Source organism: Helianthus annuus, chromosome 4, assembly GCF_002127325.2.
Source record: "Helianthus annuus cultivar XRQ/B chromosome 4, HanXRQr2.0-SUNRISE, whole genome shotgun sequence".
Lineage (NCBI taxonomy): Eukaryota > Viridiplantae > Streptophyta > Magnoliopsida > Asterales > Asteraceae > Helianthus > Helianthus annuus.
In genome coordinates, this window is record NC_035436.2 from 48,995,245 (window position 1) to 49,014,858 (window position 19,614).

A 19,614-nucleotide genomic window follows, 5' to 3' on the forward strand; every position below is an offset into this window, starting at 1 on the left:
ACACAAAAGACTAGTGTTTAATTCACTCAGCGTTGGCTCTGATACCAACCTGTCACACCCCGATCTCCACGTGTCACCGGTGGGCCCGGTGTGGGGTACAGTGACGTGGTTGGCATCGTCATAAACAAACAACACAATATAATAATGCACAGCGGAAGCAGAAATAGATTCATTTCAACTTTATTTAAAATGTAATAATAAACATCATAAGTAGTTGAAACGGATCCACAGGCGGATCAATAAAATAAGATAAATTGTTCAACAGTTTATTTGTCGTCCGAGCTTGCGAGACTATAGTGGACGCTCTTAGGAAACAGCCAGCCTAGTTCATTTAGTACCTGCACTTAACCTTTTGGGAAAAATACGTCAGTTTACACTGGTAAATACAAATCAACTGACTCATTTTGAAAATGATTGAAAATTGATTTAAATGCACAAGGCATAAATATTTTTATTAACTTGGGATAATTATGCAATATAAACTTGTGAACGAATTACATGTTACTCGTACATTTGGTGGCCCGGGATCTGCTGTCCGGGCTAAAGATTAAATGACACACCACATTAAAGAGTTATACACGTCGGGTGTACGCCTACACCCCGTGCTCTGGTCGTGGCCATCTCGTAAGATAATGCCAAGGATATCCGGGACACGGTCAATAACCCCCCAAAGCCTAAAGTAAGAACAAGACTGTTTAAACGAGTCGCACAAACTATTCAAGACTGTACACCCATAGGGTGCAGGATTTGTGCGCTCGATCAAGCGGTATTTTAAATACCGTACCCCAAGCCCGTATAGGGAAAATAAGTCAAAATGTATTTACCTGAGCAAGTATGAATCACAATTGGTAAGTGTGGATAGCTTTTACTGGGCCTCCTAATCTGGAACAAAGGTTTATAATAACCTATTAGATTTCTAACGGGTCTTTTATTTAAGCCTTAGCTTTGACCGGTTAGTTTTAAGGACGATACGGTACAAGCGCACGATTAAGCGAAAGACCGGATAGAATGTGATTTAGACCCAACAAGTTTGAATACTTGTATAATATGGGTATACTAAATACATTCTGGATTTTGAGATAAAAATGATAACGTTTGACCCGTTTCGGTCAATTTACGCAAACTAGTTACGTAAACCGAACCGAACGCAAAAAGGGCGTTACGGGTAGCCAAAAGAGTCAAATGCAAGTTCCCTGAGATAATATGCTTTAAATACGATATAATATCAGTAAGTTATGTTCTATTATGCCCCGAACGATTTTAAACTCAATTTATACCTTAGAAGGGCATTTTGGTCATTTAAAAGATTATAAAAGAGTCATATTAGAAATCTGAGTTTCGGGTCTGGTTTATACAGTAAATATACTTCATTTAACTTATTATAACAGTAGGGTATGACCCATATACCAAACTTATCATTTAAAATCAAACTATGCACCGTAGGGGTATTTTAGTAATTTCACAAGGGCTAAAAATGCCGAAACTGGAAATCTGGGTTCATATACTTATACTTACTGTTATTATATGAAAATATACTAAATACATCAGTAGGAATGAATCTTATATGTTTAAAATGAGTATAACGCTTACTATGCGTTAAAAATGCTAAAAATGCGATTTAGAGCCGTTTCCGGGTTTTAATAAGAAAGCTGAGATTTTTACATTTCCAGAAGGCTCAAAATAATTTATTTAACATATAAAATCAGTAGAAAAAGGTTTCGGGTCAAAAGAATGTATAAAACTCATTTTATGGCTTAAACGGTCAAAGCCGGCATTAACCGAATCGACTAAGCGATCTATGATACGATCAGCCAAAAATTAAATAAAAATCATCAAAAATCCCAAAATAATATATAACATCAGTGGGTAAAAAGTTTTATATCAAAACGTGGCCTGAAATAGGTTATACGCGAAATGCGCCGTTTATGTAACTTTAAGATATAGTTTTACGATATCGGCCATACCTCAAAATCTGGACCACTAACTGATCTCAAATTTTCGGTGCAAGTTTATATATTAGAAATAAAGATTTCTACTCTTTCACCTTTCCAAAAATCACGTTTTATATCGAAAAGGGCAAAATAGTCAACTTTAAGCATAAATCGGAAACATGCAAATGAATCGGTTAAGCATAGACTCGAGATATAAAAATTCCAGAAAGTTTAACCAAAATAAAAGTGGTCTAAAAATACACTCCAATACAGATCTCAAACATGCATGCACGGATCCGAATCGAGAGTCAACGAAAAAATCGTTTTACAAGACTTTCGGTTCCGATTCGTATTTATACTATAGATTGTCGAGTTGATTATGATAGAACACATTCTTATGTTCATTATAAGTTATTTTTGATGGTCAAACGAATTGCATGTCATCTACATTACCATTTAAGCTTATTTTTGCAAAAACAACTTCTGTTGACTTTTTAAGAACGCCTTTGACTCGACAATTAGCATGCAATAAGTGGGAATCAGAGAATACCCTTTTGAGGGTTTGTTTCCCACATAAATACCAACATATATGTGGTTCCAATTTGAGAAATGACAGAGCTAAACTCGTTTAATCGAAAAGTCAAACTACAAGAACAACGGTTTTGACTTTTACTAATAATCAAAGCAAGAACGAATTAGAGACTGATATAGAAGCTTACAAAGGTCCTAATGAAGCTTAGTTAACACTAGGAGGTGGCCTTGTCGTTCAGAAATGCTCCAGAAAGCCTTGAGAGTGTTCTTGCAAGTTGAGAGTTCTTGTTTACAACACAAGTGTTTAGTAAAATGAGCTTTTGATCTGATTTAAGGAGAAATTCAGAGGTTGTGGATAGCTCACTGTAGTCCTAGGCATGCAAGGAAGTTTATTGGTGCAAAAGGAGGTGGTATTAGCTGTTTTACACTTCAAAAATGGACCAGAATGCAACTAATTCGCGAACTCAGCATCTGATAGTCTCACGCGGCCCGCTTGGGCATGTCCAGGCGGGTCGCCTGGCCTGCTGGTCAGCCAAACAACTTTCACACTTGGCAGATTTGGTCCCTGTTCTTGCACGCGATGTTTCGGCTACTTATTTTGACCCGTAAACCCTCAAACTTGGTTTTTAAGAACCTTGGGACATTTACCAACATGGTAATGTCATCGGATAACTTTGCGCTCAACCGAAAACCCATGAAATTCGACGTTGACGCTTTTAACCCCTCAAGTACGGTTTTGGCCATAACTTTCTCATACGTTATCGAAACTTCACGAAATTTTTACCACATATTCTAGTGAGTATATTTTAGCGTTACAAGGCTTCGGGTCTGCCAGAAGTTCACTCAGAGGTATAATTTCAACATGTTGACACTTTTGGCCCCTATAGTTTGTAATTCCTCACTTTTGTGCATTTTTCGCTTCGTATGATCCATGAACCATCCGTTTAAGGTTATAAACATTATGTAGGGTTCTCATAGAGTCTATTTATCCATTGTTGACACTTTGGACCCTTACGTTCCATAGTTTTCACTGTTTGTCACTTTTAGTCCCTCTAAAGTTTGTTTTCACATACCGGAACCTTATGACACGTGTCAAGACATTATTGGACGAAATTTTTCGAGGTGTTACATGAATACAAAAGTTAAAAAAAATAAATAAACCTTAAAATTACCTCTTCACTAAATTCACGTTGAAGATTAGACTTGTATGGACTAAACATTGCACCATAAGAAATAATATCAACACTTTTATCACCATCATCCTACAATAAAACACACATATAATAACATAACGAACATGCTAAAATGAAAGATATATGCAAAAATAATACTTAAAAACCAACAAAATCAATACCTTAGAAGCTTGTTCGACAAATGGGTTGTTTAAATTGGCATGTTCATCATGCAACTGAATCTGAAAAATCAAATAAGTTAACATTCACATAAAACTAAATAAAAGAAAACAATTATTCATTGTTGCGATATAACAGAACCGACCTTAGAATTTTCAATCTCGCATGCTTGGTTTTTCGCAACAATTGAATTCAGAACTGGATCCATTTTTTAACTTTGTTTAGCAATAGATATATGGGTGTCCTGCTATGTATTTATAGTAGTAACTATAGAAGTGCATTAGGGTTTAATTTTAGATTTGTCACTCCTTTATTTAGGAAGTTTGTTGTAGTTAGTTTTAAGCTTTTATAAAATATATCTAAGTACAAATATTAGGCAGTTTTAATAAAATAAAATGTGACACGTAATATCTTCATTTTTTGTTACGGTACTTTTAATTCTTTTTTTTTTTTTTTTTTTTTTGCATAGTTGGAGCCCATCTTTGTTGATTAGGTGCATTAGATCACAAGTATTAATTACTTATACATTAAATCATTATCGACTTGTACCTTTTAATCCGTGCGTCGATATTGAACAAGAAAACTACCGAAACGTCGACAAAAATGTGTAGGTCGTCATGCTATCTTTGGATTTTTTTTTGAAACAGTATAGTTTATAAGATATGTTAAGAATACGTAAAAAAATATAAGTTTGTTGTGGATGTGTGAATTGTAACTAATGATCTATAATTTTGTTAAAACCTTAGGGATTTAAGTGTAATAAGTTTAGGGGCTAAAAATAAATAGTGATTAAAAGACTAAACTACCCTAATTTTAGGGGTCTTTCTATAAATAAAGTGGGGAAAAAGTTCTTATTTTTTGGGTATCTTAAAATACCACTCCCTCATGCATTATAATATAGTATAGATAATTACTCGTTAAGTTTATAATTTTTGTTTTTATCTTTTGTCACTTTGATAATGAGATAACTTATCATGTACAAGAGAGATTTATTGTACGAAATGTAGGAGATAAACTTAACCATTGATCTCCCAAGATCAATATCTCAAAACTAGGCGGTAGCATTTTCGTAAATATGAGGTTCAAACAATTGAAGAAACAAACAAAGAAAGGGTATTCTGGTCCTTTCCCACTTGAACTCCTCCTCTCCTCGATTTTCAAACCGCTATAACTTTTTCATACGTTAATATTTAAAAAAAAAATACACCGTATTAACGAGCATTTCATTCTCTTTCATTCGAGCAGCCTATTGCTATAGTTTTCTTAAAACAATTTACATGATTTTGAATACCAATTACGCGATTACGTGATTTTGAATACCAATTACGTGATTACGTGATTTTAAATACCTCGCACATGACTATGTGATTTCGAATACCCATTACGTGATTTCATTATAGTATGTGGAACCGTAGTAAGTTATTACGTAATTACGTAACAATAGTTGACTATGTATTTATTACGTGACTACGTTATTATGAATACCTATTTCGTGATTACGTGATTTCATTATAGTATATTTTATGTGAAACCACATTGAGGCCCTGTTTTTTTTTGCATCCGAATGGCATCTGAATGGAATCAATCAGAGGTTGGTTCTGATTCGGTCAAAAGTTTTGGTGTTTGGTTCGACATCTGAATGGCATCTGAATGGGATTTCAAGTTCTTAACCATTCAGAGTTGAGGAGTCGCTAAACCATTTAGAGGAGTGGAGCCTCTTATTCGGTCAGAGGCTCTGATTCACCAAACAGGGCCTGAGTGATTACATTATAAGCATAATTGTAATAACATTAGTTATAACAAATCATATTGAATGTGTAATCACATAATGATTTATGTTGAATGTGTAATCACGTAACGAGTATTCAAAATCACGTAATTAGTATTCAAAATCATGAAATTTTTTTTAAAGAAACTATGGTAATAGACTGCTCGAATTAAAGAGAATGAAATGCACGTTAATACGCTATCTTTAAAAAAAAATATTAGCGTATGAAAAAGGTTATAGCCGTTTGAAAATCAAGGGGGAAAGTTGTTCACTTGAGAAATGACTAGAATACCCTTCAAGCCAATGACACTTCTCAATTTCTCATTCTTACGTAATTTGTTGTCTTGTATAGGATCCAATAACTAAGATAAGGTAAGGTGTCATAGACACCAAAGAACCAGCCCATGTAGAAGAATTTCGAGAATGTTGAGGAAAACTCCTCCATGAGTGGCTAACGAGTTTTGTTTGCTTTCGATTACTAGTCTCAGACGACTCGTGTTATAGATCGAATGTTAAGTGCAAACAATACGTGTAGTCTTCCTGTATCGTAGAGTGTTATAGTAACCGTTCCAGTTAGTGTTCTACTAGATAGAAATTTGAACAACTTAGGAATTTCGAATGGATAGTGATCGTTAGCTTGACCCGCAGAGCCCACCAATTACTCGTGACATATCGTAGAGATTAAATTTATAAAAAAAACTAATTTAAAAAAGAATTGATATCCTTTCAAATTAAACAAAGATAATCCTTTAAAAAATTTAAACAAACACATATATATCTTGTTTTACATATTTGATTAATAGGATTAATTTCATATATACCTTTACGAACTTGACAAATTTCATATATGCTCAACTAAAACCAAAAATATCATATATGCTCTTACAAAAAAAGTTAAAATATCAAACATACCTAATTTATTAAAAATAATGTAATAAATAATCATCTTACCCTGATTTTGTAAACTTCTAAGTTTTCATATATGCTAATCTTTTAACTTTATATTTTTATATAAGACATTTTGAACTTAAATTTATTATTAACCCGTTTTTATTTTTATTATTTTTCCCATAAACAATAGTATTCTACATATATATAATATTTAACCTAAATAAATTAAGTTAGAAATGAGTAAATATAATATTTCAAGTTAAAGGTCATATAAGAGATTTCAAAGTTTTAGAAAAATAAGGGCAAAATTGTCTTTTATTAAGTTGTTTTTAATAAATTGGGTATATATGATATTTCAACTACTCCGTAAGAGCATATATATGATATTTGTAATTTTGCAGGGATATATACGATATTTTGCAAGTTTGTAGGGGTATATATGAAATTGCCCCTTTATAGTATAAGTAAGAGAGAAAAGCAGGAAAAAAATAGATAGTTCCAATGAATCATCATCATCATACTCAGTAAATCCCACCAATAGCAAAACAAAGATAGGGTCTGAGGAGGGTAAGACGTAGACAGTCTTACCTCTACCACGTAGGAATAGAGAGGCTGCCTCCAGTGAGACCCCCGACTCGATAGTAATTTTGCATCAAGCCTTGGACATAAGACACATAACACTCAGCAATCAGGAAAAAGACCGATTAGTGCATGTACTCTTTTGTCTTTCAGCTATCAACACCACCACATGATGCATGATTAACCGGCCTCAGCTTTTAACGTTATTTTCACGAAATTAGTAAAATAACGTTAATACTAGTGCACTTTCACTTTTGCCCCCCGATGGCCCATACATATATACATTATATGCGCATACCGCAAACGGGATAGATAGTTCCAATGAATGAATATGTTTATTTTATTATATAGCATATAGATGAGCATTTGTAAATTTAAAAAAAAAACGTATTTCGGTCTAACATAAACGTTTGTGACGTATTGTTTATTAGATTTTTGTTCTTTACTTGAATCAACTTGTGGCATTCCATCCTAACAAGTGATTAAAAATATAGCATGGTTTGAGGAGAGGAGAATGATTCACACAAAGAAACCAATGTGAGAGACATGAAATTTGTTTTCCGGTTCTATCATATTCTACGCAACTCTAGGAGAATTGACATTGCTCATTCGCAAACCGTTTGATTGTTATGATTCTTAAATAATAGGTTTAACTGTTTAAGATATATGGATCTATATATAAGTAGTGTAAACTATTACATATCTTCAAGCGAAGAATAGGTCGAACCTTACGTCTCTTGACAAGAGACGGGAGTTGATCTTTCAGTTTCCTTTACGTTTTCGGTGTTATTTAAAAATCAATTTGGTTTGTGGGTGGTCCGCTTGGGTCACAAGCGGACTTGGACTTTCTGCCATGACTCCGTGGCAACGTTTAGTGTAACCGAAAATGTCAAAAGAGACCGGAGGAACGAACCTGGTTTGCTTGAATGTACCTTAGATGTCGCATATTTACCCAAGATGGTAGCACGCAGACAAAGATAGGGTTGCCAAAATCTCGCCGGAGAGCCAATGTAAACCCTAAAACCATCCTTAACAGAAAAATAACCATCACCAAACCCAAAATAACCATCACCAAACCCCTAGCTGGAAAATCGATCGGTCACCGGTCTCCCTTCAACACCAATGAAACCAGCAGCCCTAGTTGTCGATGGTCGCCTTCACGTGGAACAAGAGGACTAACCACATATCAAAAGGGATTCAAACAAAACCCCAAAACCAAATCATTTCTTATAACTCCACCATCTATCGAAAAAATCCTTTTATGTGGACTGTTGTAACATTCATAATAATTTACTTTTGGCCCTAGGTATAACATTATGATCAGATTTTCAGTATAATACAAAACTCAGATAGATTACAATGGTTATAATTATAACTCCATTTTCTATCATTTATACTCCTAACATAGGTAGACAACAGCACTCTAATATATGAGCCAGTTTGTTGAAAGCTCAACGGGGTTATAAATTTACACACAAGACAAGCTCTTACTCCCTTGGGTTAAACGAATTTAGCTTAGACAGACTCCATTTCGGCTTGATTACACCTAACAGGATTTTGCTATGATCTAAACCCAACTTTAAAAGCCAAGACCAAATAATACCTAGAAACAAAATATCAAAGGGATTGAAAAACCTAAGTAAAAATATCAAGTCCTGAAATATTATTGCAAAAACGACTACATACAACCACCACTTAACAAATCGACACCATTTTCTGAATTCCTCGCCACATAACTGTCTCTGTCTTTATACGAAACTCGATTATAACATATTCCAAGAAAACAAAAATATTTCAAATATCTGAATATAGAACCTCCAGAAACTAAACCCAAAACCGAAATCTAATCTACAGTTTAATGTGATGGGCTCCCTGAGTCTCTGATATAGAAGCATAAATATCAGCTAGTGGCAAAAATCTTCTCTCTTTACTCAGGAATCCAGACACGTTTAAACTGTAAAACGTCAAAACAGAAATCACGATCAACAAAAACAAATTAGTTTGACAAATGTTCATCCTGCCAAAAGATACAAAACCTATATAAAATACTACCAAGAAATTTCAGAGAAAGAACCCGACCCAAATGGAGAGAATTAAAGAGAAAAAACAGATCTGAAAAAGAACCCGACCCAACCCAACCATCAAGCAATTTGCCACCTCTACCATCAAGTAATTTTAAATTTAGAACTAGAGGTAATTAAGGTTTTTTCTGAGGATTTTTTATATCATATATTTAATAAATCTTATATAAAATAGAGAAAAATACCCAGATAGTCCCTGTGGTTTGTCCAAATTTCACCTTTAGTCCCTAACTTTCTAAAATTACATTCTTCTTCCCTGTGGTTTGCTTGGTTGTTACTCAAATAGTCCCTAGAATGGATGGCCGTTATTTTGTCCAATTAAGACTGTGAAATGACTAAATTACCCTTAATGATAAAAGATAAAAATTTAAAGAAAAAAAAAGTTGAGCACATAAATAATGGCACCATCTCTTTTGACATCATCTTCATCCCCATCCCTCCACACACCCACACCACTTCATCCCCAACCCCTTACCCACCCACACCACCTGTTAACATCACCGGAAACACCTACCATGAACCATTGTTAGACACGACACACACGGGGCCCCACCTTCCAACACAATTAAAGTCGCCCTCTCTACCTTTATACAACCACCCCTCACATTTACTCTACCGCAACAACGAAATGAAGTCCCCTGAGGTTTACCGGTCTCCGTTTTCAAGTCAGATCGCCAGAAACAACGGCGGTGCATAGCAGTCGTCGCTCTCCATCGCTTCCGATGCTTTTATTTTGTTCTCCGGCGCCGTCATCGGACTCCTCCTCTGGACTTTCTCAAACCCTCAACCTTAACAAACCCATAATTTTGCGATACATATGCCCGACACTAAATCCTTCGTTTCCTCGTTAAACAGGTTACACTTCCGCCGACCCGAATTTCTACGATAACCCAACAGTTGGGTACACGCCGGCTTGAACAGTAACCAATTACCGCCATTGCTCCGCCATGAACCATCCTTGTTACGAACCCGTCGTACTGCCGCCTCTTGACTCGTTTACAACTACTTGCAACCAGCACCCTCACTTCTTTGATCTGGTTTAATTCAAATCAGGTAACTATTGGATCTCTGAATCGTGTTATTTTTTGTACGATAATACCATATTTAATCTTGACTAGAACTTGAATCTAGATCAACGGTTAATTTTTAAGAAGACTCTGGTGTTTGGTAATTGCAAATGGTGAGAATCGTAATTGGAGATTTGAGAAATGTAAGCTGGACTTCAACTCTATAACTAGTTTCCTCCATATTGAATTAGTGAGGAATGACATGGTCATATGTTCTTTTCACATCATAAAAACCAACTTATGGAGCTGCTACTTCTTAGCATATATACAATTAATAAATAAATGGTATTTCAAGTTAGACACACACCAGTTCTATCGATTTTAATATGTGGAAAGTGTGACAATTGGGTCTAGATTTTGGTTGGTTTTTGTGGGATTTTGAGGGGAAAATGAAGAGTGTTATGGTTAATTTCAGGGTGGTGTTGAAACAGAGGTGGTGGAGAAAGGGTGACGGTGGAGATGGTGGTTTAAGTGGTGGTTTTAAGAGGCGGTGGCAAGTGGTGGTTTTAGGAGATGGGGTCATGGTGGTGGCTGGTGGTGGTTTTAGGATGAAAAAGAAGTGGAAGGCGGGTCCCACCTCTTTGTCCAAGATTAAATAATTAGATGGAACCCACAACTTTTCATTTATTTCATTTAGTGTTTAATTATCAGTTTATTAGTAAGGGCAATTTTGTCATTTCACACCCACTTAACTGATAAAACTAACCTCCATCCACTTTAGGGACTATCCAAGTAACAACTAGTCAAACCACAGGGACTATCCGGAAATTTTTCTCTATAGAATATATATATATATTATACTTTAATACTGAAACCACAAGGATAAAATGTCTTTCAAGCAAATTAGTTGCTGATGATACTTTTAAAAGATATTCCTAAAATAAACCCAGCAAGAGAGAACATTACCTAAACAACTGAGACTGGCAAGACTGTAAAGAAACTTTGAAAAATTATCTGATCTGAGATGGAGAACACAGTAAGCCTGAAGCATCTGATCCAACCACAGCAAGGTCACAAACAGTACAAAGCTGGCCTTCCTGGGAAAGAACAAAGTGTGAATTACAGTACGGGCATAACACATCCTTCTGTCCCCGATATATAGGGACATAAGTTGCTCCGCAAACAACAAACGGGTTTCTAAAGTCATAATTCAATTGTGTGGAATCTTTCATGTTCCTCTCAGCAGCCTGCATAACAGAACGAGCGGTTTTGGTTTGGCTTTCTGCAGTTGGGTTGGTCTCCAAAAGCCTCCGGGCAAAGTTTGATGCTGTGATCAGATTACCAGCCTTGTAACACACAGTCATAGCATTCATCAAGGCAAGTCTCAAGTGCGGTAGCTGAAGGTTGCAGTGCGTGAAATAAGCCGCCAGTTCTTGTTGACGAACCGGGTTGTCTTTCAGTTCCCTCCTTTTAAGTTCCATCTGTAAGCCCAAAACATATTCTTTCACGATAATAATCAGCTCTTTAACTTCATCCACTTCTCGTCTTGACTCGACAACAATCAGTGGGATGGTATGGAGAATGCTTAAGAAGAGGCGTAAGGCTTCAGTAAACTTCCCTGTGGTTGTGGCTTTGTAACCGGCCTTGAGTTTTTCTTCCAACTGAGAGAAACTGAACACGAGTGCAGGCGGGGCCCGGACATTAGGACTTGCTGACTCACTCCAACCCCTCTCGATGGCCAATGAGATTATGGGAGCCGATGAGAACGCACGCAAGTAAGAATGACTTCCCGTGTGAAGATCAATGAACAAGGACTTCAGCGGTGTGAAATTCTTTATACCAAGCTGGCGGCTCAGTAACCGCATGGCGGTGTCAAAGTTGCCAGCTGCTGCATGCTCAGCAGCAAGAGATGACTTCTGCACCCATATCTGACTCACAGGCATACCAGCAGTCGGTGTTACAAATACAGCAGAACGACTAGTGGTGGCTTTTGGGGTTTCAACATCCGGAGGAAGTTCGAGATCCTCAAGATCCCAACCTCCCTCTTCATTATCTTCAGGTGCTTCTTCATCATCCAGCACCATGCTGACATCACCATTTTGAATATTCTCCACATCCACAATATCCAACTCCTCACCCCAATCAGCATCAGCAGCATCTTCATACTCTTCGTTTCCACCTTTTCCAGCGTTATCAAGACCACCCTCAAATATCCCTTTCATGGTCCTCAACAATGGCCAGTCCCCACCGCACAAGACCGGTGTTGGGGGGAACAAAAGAGAAGAAGACCTACCACTGGGCAAATTAGGAACATTACCGTTAAGTTTATCAGCAAGATCTTCAACAATCTCATTCAACCCATGGGTCTTAGCTGTAGCATATGCTAGTGGTAGATGGCCAGCGTTGATCAAAATCTTGATCCGTTCTTGAACATCACCCAAATACAAAGCATTATGGAACTGCCCCATAACATCGTTTTTCACCTCAGCAATCTTCATCATTTTAGACAACTTATCCAAGTTTCCTGTTATCAAATACAGAAAAGATAGCCTCTCAAAGTTTTTCGTCCTCTGATATGCATATTCAACAATGCCAGAATTACCCTGACGAAGGGCCTCAACCCCTAATCTATACCAGTGATCTTTCTCATCAATCTCTTTAGCAGAAGCAACAGCTATCTGGATGTTTCCACTTTCTAGTGCTAGATTGAAACGGGTTCTCTCATCTCTCACGAAATGGAGGGCAACTTCAGGGAAACCTTTTTGTTGTAAATACGCAATCATGGCTTGCCCACACAGCTCGGAGTTTCTTATCATGCTCATTACATGGTCATATCTCTTTTTCAGTAAAGATAACTTAAAGACGTATTCAGTTGAATCAATAACTATTGGCCGGTTTTTCCCATCACGATCCAAACAAAAGAGTGTGTTTCCAAATATTTTTGTGATGTAAACCGGATTATCAAGGGTTTTAATGATTCCACTGTCTCCATTAGGCAAACAGTATTTAATATGGGTTAACGTGGTGTATATGAACACGCCATTATCATCCCATGAACCGCTTTTCACTCTGATTGTCTCATGAAGGGTGCACAGGTGAACCAGTTTTTTATCAGCTATAACTATTGAATGCTTACTAAGCAAGGCAACACTCTCCATATCGCTTGACCAAACAACGTACCTGACAAAAGAAGTTTGTAGGTCCCCGAGAACCAACCGTTGTTGGAGATCAAAGATGAAAACTCTGTCTTCTGCCCTACATAACAAGTTACCTGTACCAGCGTAGAATATAGCATCGACGGGAGAAGGAAGGGCACTCTTCTTCACAATCTCATTTTTTAAGTTTTTGACCAACACTTGATTGGTGCTCTTCTCAAGAACTGCAAATCTATTTCGGGCCACAAAAACCGCTGACCCACCGACACCACGTTTCGCCTCTTGAACTGTATCACCTCTAGTAATACTATCTTTAGGGATGATGTACAGTTCATAAGATCCGCCATCCACATCTGAACATATTAGTATCGCGTTTTCAGTTGGGCTGTAAGAGAGGGTTCTTGGGCCCTGGTTCAAGCTGACTGAACCTGGCCTGCGAATAGGTAATATTTGAGTGTCTTTTTGAGAAGTGTACTCGTAAAACCGTAGAAAACGGTCTTTTACATAGTACAAAGATTCACCACTAACAGCGAAAGCAGGGCGTTCTCTTTCTAGCTTGAAAACAATCATACCGCTGTCATGGCCAGCTGCCAACAGGTTCATCTCGGGATGACAACCGAGAATCCAGAACCTGTCATGCTCACGACGGAAAGTTTGAAGACCGGTTCTTTTTGTAGCATCCCAAACACGTATACTTTTATCCTCCGAGTTAGATACTATGATGTCTTGTCTTGCATGGAAAAGAACACATGATACGTTATTCATGTGACCTCTCAATGTGTCTACTTCCCAAGCTTTTGTATCTGAAAGACAAAAGTAAGTAAATCAGATTCAACAAAAAATCATGCGGCATCTTGGTAATAATGCACCACACAAGAACGGACTAAAACTTCATTCACGTTTTTCACTCTTATGCAGAGAAACAGTTGAACTAGCATGTTGGTCCATGCCATGTCCAAGAACGAGAAACACCATAGAAAAAAAATATTGGTTTCACATGAATACTCAGGAGAAACACCTCTATGATTTACCATTGCACCCGAAAATCACACTTACATTGGCAAACTGAGTTGCGTAGTGTTCTATAAAAGATTAATTTAGATTTCATACCTAATGTGTGTTGTTTTTGTGGATGAGTATCTTAACAAAGACTCTTTAGCATCCACATGGGCACAAAGGTCTTTTTGTTGGCATTTGCTAAAGCTATAATGAACTAAGTCACTAACTGGACAGAAACATACTCCTGATCAGCATTTTTGTGTCTACACATCACTTCAACGTTTAATTTTCCAGTTTACATTTATGCATTTAAAGTAGTTGTTCCAGAAAAAGTTGAAGCAAGTCTGCAATTCAATTAACATCAAACTATTCATGTTGGAAATTGGTATAGTAATTCTCAATCTTGGTTTAAGAAAATTGACAACTATGCATAAGAGATGGTAACCGGTATGGCAACTGTGGTGCACCAAAGCACATTTGATTTATAAAAGACTGGAGGCTGAAAAATAAGATAAAAACACATGAGGTACCAAGTTACAACACCTAGTTTCAAAAGAATGTCAACTTTCTTCCCTCTGTTAATAGAAACAATTAAACAAAGGTGATTGCCGTTCAAACAGGAGGCCTGCCACCTCTTAAGTAAAAACTATACATATAAACATGTGTGAGAAACAAAATTGCATGCGAGTATAAGAAGCACCGTCCATTCAAATTTCAAGCCCTCCTATTTATAATAATTTGCAACACAGCGCTGTTTACTATTAAGTATTATTTGCAACTATGGCATATGTAAGTGTTTTAGATTTTGTAAATACCGTTATAGGTAAGCGAAATAGAACTTTCATACACTGTAGCAAAGGGCCTCACTAGTCAACAAACAGTTACCCCTAAGGAGACTTGAACTCACAGCCTATGGTGTCTTAGACATCTGATAACACTGGGCCAAAGGCTATTTGGTGAGGCTGACGCATGAAAGCATACCAATAGTTTTTTATGAAGCGTGTTCAGCAAAAATCTCCAACTTTAACTAGTCCACATAAGATCACCATAACCATAGTTGTTAAATAAAAGTAAACATTACAAACTACCTTAGCCTGCCTTTCTTTACAAGCCAGCATAGCAAGATTTATCATAAGGAACATAATGAATGACCAACAAAGGATTAGATAATGAAACACATACCATTCATTCGCCAGATCTTCACTTGGCGATCGTCAGCTCCTGAAACAATAAGAGGAAGAGTGGGATGGAATGATGCCCAATTGACTCCTCGATCATGGCCCTCTAATACATACTTCACAACAGCATCAACCCCTCCAAAAAAATCTGTATTCATCTGACTCAGCCGAAGGATATCATCAGCAGGTGAAACTGATTTCTTCTTTAGGGCACCAATATCCCATACTCGAACAGTCTGATCTAATGATGCTGATACCACAAGGTCCTCCTTTGGATGGAACAAAGCACACATCACATAATGGTTGTGTCCAGTCAAAACAGATATACAAGTACGAGATTGCCAATTCCATATCCGAATAGTTTGATCATCACTAGCACTAACAATCCAGGGGTTCTCATGGTGAAACTGAACCGTCCGAATATAATCAAGGTGGCCAAGCAGCGTAAACAAACACCGATGCAGCTTGTAATTCCATACTTTAATTTTGTAATCATCTCCTGCATGTACAATTACATTGGGAATGCAAAGTATTATTAAATATTCTTAGACACTCAGACACGTGTATGGGCTTTAAACTAACCAGTATGAAGAAAAGACAATGATAACTGTTTATTATAGAGAAAACAGAACAAAATGACTCCAACTTTCCAACATAATGTAATTTCGGCTATAAACAACACTTGCTCATATGCATCTTGGTTTGAATAGTGGGAAGCGCACCGAGGCAACATGGTCTAAAACCGAGGCGCAATTTATTATAGAAACTTTTTATATATTTCTCATAGGTTTGTAGCATCATTTACCCAAAACTTTGACAAAAACAAGTTCTATACATGGTTTACTATCTAAATACCTATGTACAGCCTAAAAATCTGGTTGTAAAACATCCTGAAGCACAAATCCAACCCCTTACAAAAAGCGCACCTCAGCTGCGCCTTTTGTACATCACTCGCCTTTCCTACACAATGGCAACAGCACCTGTGCCTAGGCGCCTGCTTTTTAAAACATGATATGCTTTGCAACAAATCCTTCCAGATCCAAAAAATTCCCATGGCACAAACTTAAAACACTAATTTGATAAACCAGATAACTAAATCGAGATAATGAGCCACACAAAAAACAAGCTGCAAAATCCAATTATCACTGATGCACATTATATCCAGAATAAATCGATTAACACTAACAAAAACCTAAAATTCGCGAGCAATTCATTAACATCAATGCAATTCAAATGTAACAAACCTCCGGAAACGAAAAGAGGCTGTGATTGATGAAAGTGCACGCCACGAACGGGGCCATCATGTTCCTCAAACCGATCAATGAGAGTACCCATCCGGTAGTCCCATAGCTGGATAACACCACTGTGAAGACTCGCTAAAATCCATGGCCTCTTACTGTGAAAACTCAGACCTTTCACTCTGTTACTCTTCGTCTCAAACTTCGTCAACATTTTCGCTACCTCCCGCCCCGACCTAATCAATCAACAAACCAGATCATGTAACGCGCAATTCAATCATTTCCTAAATTTGTAATAAACATGTGATGTAGTTAACTTAGATCTGAAAATGAAATTAATGCCGTAACCGACCTAATCAAACAATCAATCAACGAACCAGATCATCTAACTCGCAATTCTTATTACATTGTGAATTCGTAATAAACAAAAACCTAAATGTGATAATTACCTTAGATCTGATGATAATTACCTAACTGAGTCGGTCGGTGGATCGATCAAGTAAAGATTAATACCGTCCCCGACCTAATCAATCAAATAAGCAGATCATGTAACTTGCAATTCAATCATTTCATGAATTCGTAATAAACACAAACCTAAATGTGACGGTTACCTTAGATCTGAGGATGAAATGACCTAAAATCGAAAACTGAATCAATCGATCGATCAGGTGACCTAATTAATCAATCAATTAACTAGATCATGTAACTCGCAATTCAATCATATCATATCGTAAACTTACGATGAACAAAAACCTAAATGTGACGGTTACCTTAGATCTGAGAATGAAATGACCTAAATTCGAGAACTGAATCGGTCGATCGATCGATCGTGTGAAGATTAATACCGTTCCCGACCTAATCAATCAATCAATAAGATAATCTATCGATCAACTGGATCATGTGACTCGTAATTCAATTATATCGTGAATTCATGATGAACAAAAACCTAATTGTAATGCAGTTACCTTAGATCTGAGAATGAAATGACCTAAATTCAAGAAGTGAGTCGGTGGATCGATCGGCTGGAGATTAATGAGACGGTATATGGATCCAGTATGAGATATGAGAAGATGAGTTGTGTAAAATGTTGAATTTGATGAACTAGAAATGAAAAATAGTGTTAAAAGAGTCAACTTCATTAAGATGGAAACGTGACGATTACGTACCTGTCTACCTGATTTGATTGTAGCTAGTATAATTTCTTTATTTATCGGTATTGGTTCGGTTTATTATGATATTAGCATATTGTCGACACTCAGTATAGCACCTAAAAGAGAACCAAAAAAAATATATGCTTAAAAGATATCGTGTGTGTTATACATCGATGGAAAACCATAGAACGAGTATCGGTAACGATTCCGATAGCATTGATACCGATATCAATGTTGTTTGTTCACGCGACGCTAGCATGTTACCGGTACTCGCTATAGCTTATGATACAAAAAAAAAAACCACTATATCTTGAATACAACTCGTTTTCAACGGTGTTTGGTCAGAATCAGTTCGGTCTCGATACGTAGCGGGAACTTAACCAGTTTTGGATCGGTTTGTTACAGTCCCAACGATATTTTTTTTTGTACATATATAATTTACTAGAGAAAAGAATACAAAAAATGTTAGATAGATATAACTCAACTCGTTTGAAGTATGATGTGGGTGGAATTTTTTAGTATGACAGACATACAACGTACTTTTTGACAAGTCCTATCTTCATATATTTGTGTTCATCTCCATGTACTCGGCGTGTTCATCTCCATGTACTTATACATGCCTACAACTCGTTAATCATCTTTCACAACAGGAGAATCATAAAATCCCCCTTTAATAAGGAATCATGGTGATTCAACTTTCTAGTTCGTATTAAACTTCTAGATCTTATCGTTTATTCATACATATTTAAATTATCCATAACATAATGCTTAGACCGTAAGAAATAGTAAACGGTAAAATAATGGCAACTTATAACAAAGAGCTACAAATAGCACATATTGATCTCATGTCGGTTTACGTGTCGTTTCTCATCATCAGGTCCATTGGTTATGAGGCTTAGGGATTACTCTAGAGTCAACTGTCTTTGACAATCCCCCTTTGTTGGCTCGTTGGCTTTTTCTGTTTTTTTTTTCACATTGTGAAGTTTTCCCTATCAAAAGCAATGCACCTTCCCGAGCAAATGAGCTTGAAGGTAAAAGATTTGACCATTTTGAATCTTTATATATAATATCAATGTGTTGTTACTAGTTATTAGTGTAGGTGTGATGTTCCGAATCAATGTGCTTTTTACTAGGTCTCACTAAAAGTAGTCTCTCTATTCCTAATGGATAGAGGTAAGGTTGTCTACATCTTACCCTCCTCATACCATACCTTAGCTTTGCTATTGATGGGATTTACTGAGTATGATGATGAAGATGATGGTGTAGGTGTGATGATCTGAATTGGTGTATGTGTTATGTTCTGAATAAAGTTTAAGTGGAAGGAGTTGAGTAAGAAACACTCTTAACACATACAATATTTTTAGGGCTGCAAACGAACCGAACGAACACGAACAAGACGTAGTTCGTGTTCGTTTGTTAAGAAATATATGTGTTTGCGAACCGTTCACGAACACTTATCGAACGAGATTTTATGTTCGTATTCGTTTGTTAAGGAAATGAACTTGTTCGTGTTCGTTTGTGTTTGTTTGTTAATTTTAGGCAACTCGAACAAAAACGAACGTTGACGAACACAAATGAGCACAAACTAATGTTCATGAATACAAACGAACACAAACAATCGTTCATGAACAGAACATATAATACATTGACACTGACACTTATTAGATATTTAATTTGTCGGAATTTTGAAGTATTTAAATAAATATAAAAACTAAAAACACTAATGAACTATCGAACACAAACGAACATGTTA

General features: G+C 36.7%; 1 protein-coding gene across 9 annotated transcripts; it reads right to left on the reverse strand.

The window, feature by feature from the left end:
- Positions 1-8,691: 8,691 nt before the first annotated feature.
- On the reverse strand, positions 8,692-17,886 carry LOC110936394 (coatomer subunit alpha-1). 9 transcript variants are annotated; one of them, XM_022178774.2, is made up of 8 exons: positions 17,676-17,886; positions 17,481-17,565; positions 17,322-17,383; positions 17,160-17,233; positions 16,717-16,946; positions 15,477-15,971; positions 11,107-14,098; positions 8,692-9,006 (listed from the first exon to the last, which is right to left on the reverse strand). In XM_022178774.2, the coding sequence occupies exons 5-7, from the start codon at positions 16,922-16,924 to the stop codon at positions 11,151-11,153; spliced, it is 3,651 nt and encodes a 1,216-aa protein (XP_022034466.1). In that variant the 5' UTR covers positions 16,925-16,946; positions 17,160-17,233; positions 17,322-17,383; positions 17,481-17,565; positions 17,676-17,886; the 3' UTR covers positions 8,692-9,006; positions 11,107-11,150. The 9 variants fall into 9 exon arrangements, with proteins under 9 accessions (XP_022034466.1, XP_022034469.1, XP_022034470.1 ...); XM_022178777.2 differs by having other exon boundaries at positions 17,181-17,233; positions 17,676-17,879; XM_022178778.2 differs by lacking the exon at positions 17,160-17,233 and having other exon boundaries at positions 17,676-17,879.
- Positions 17,887-19,614: the final 1,728 nt, after the last annotated feature.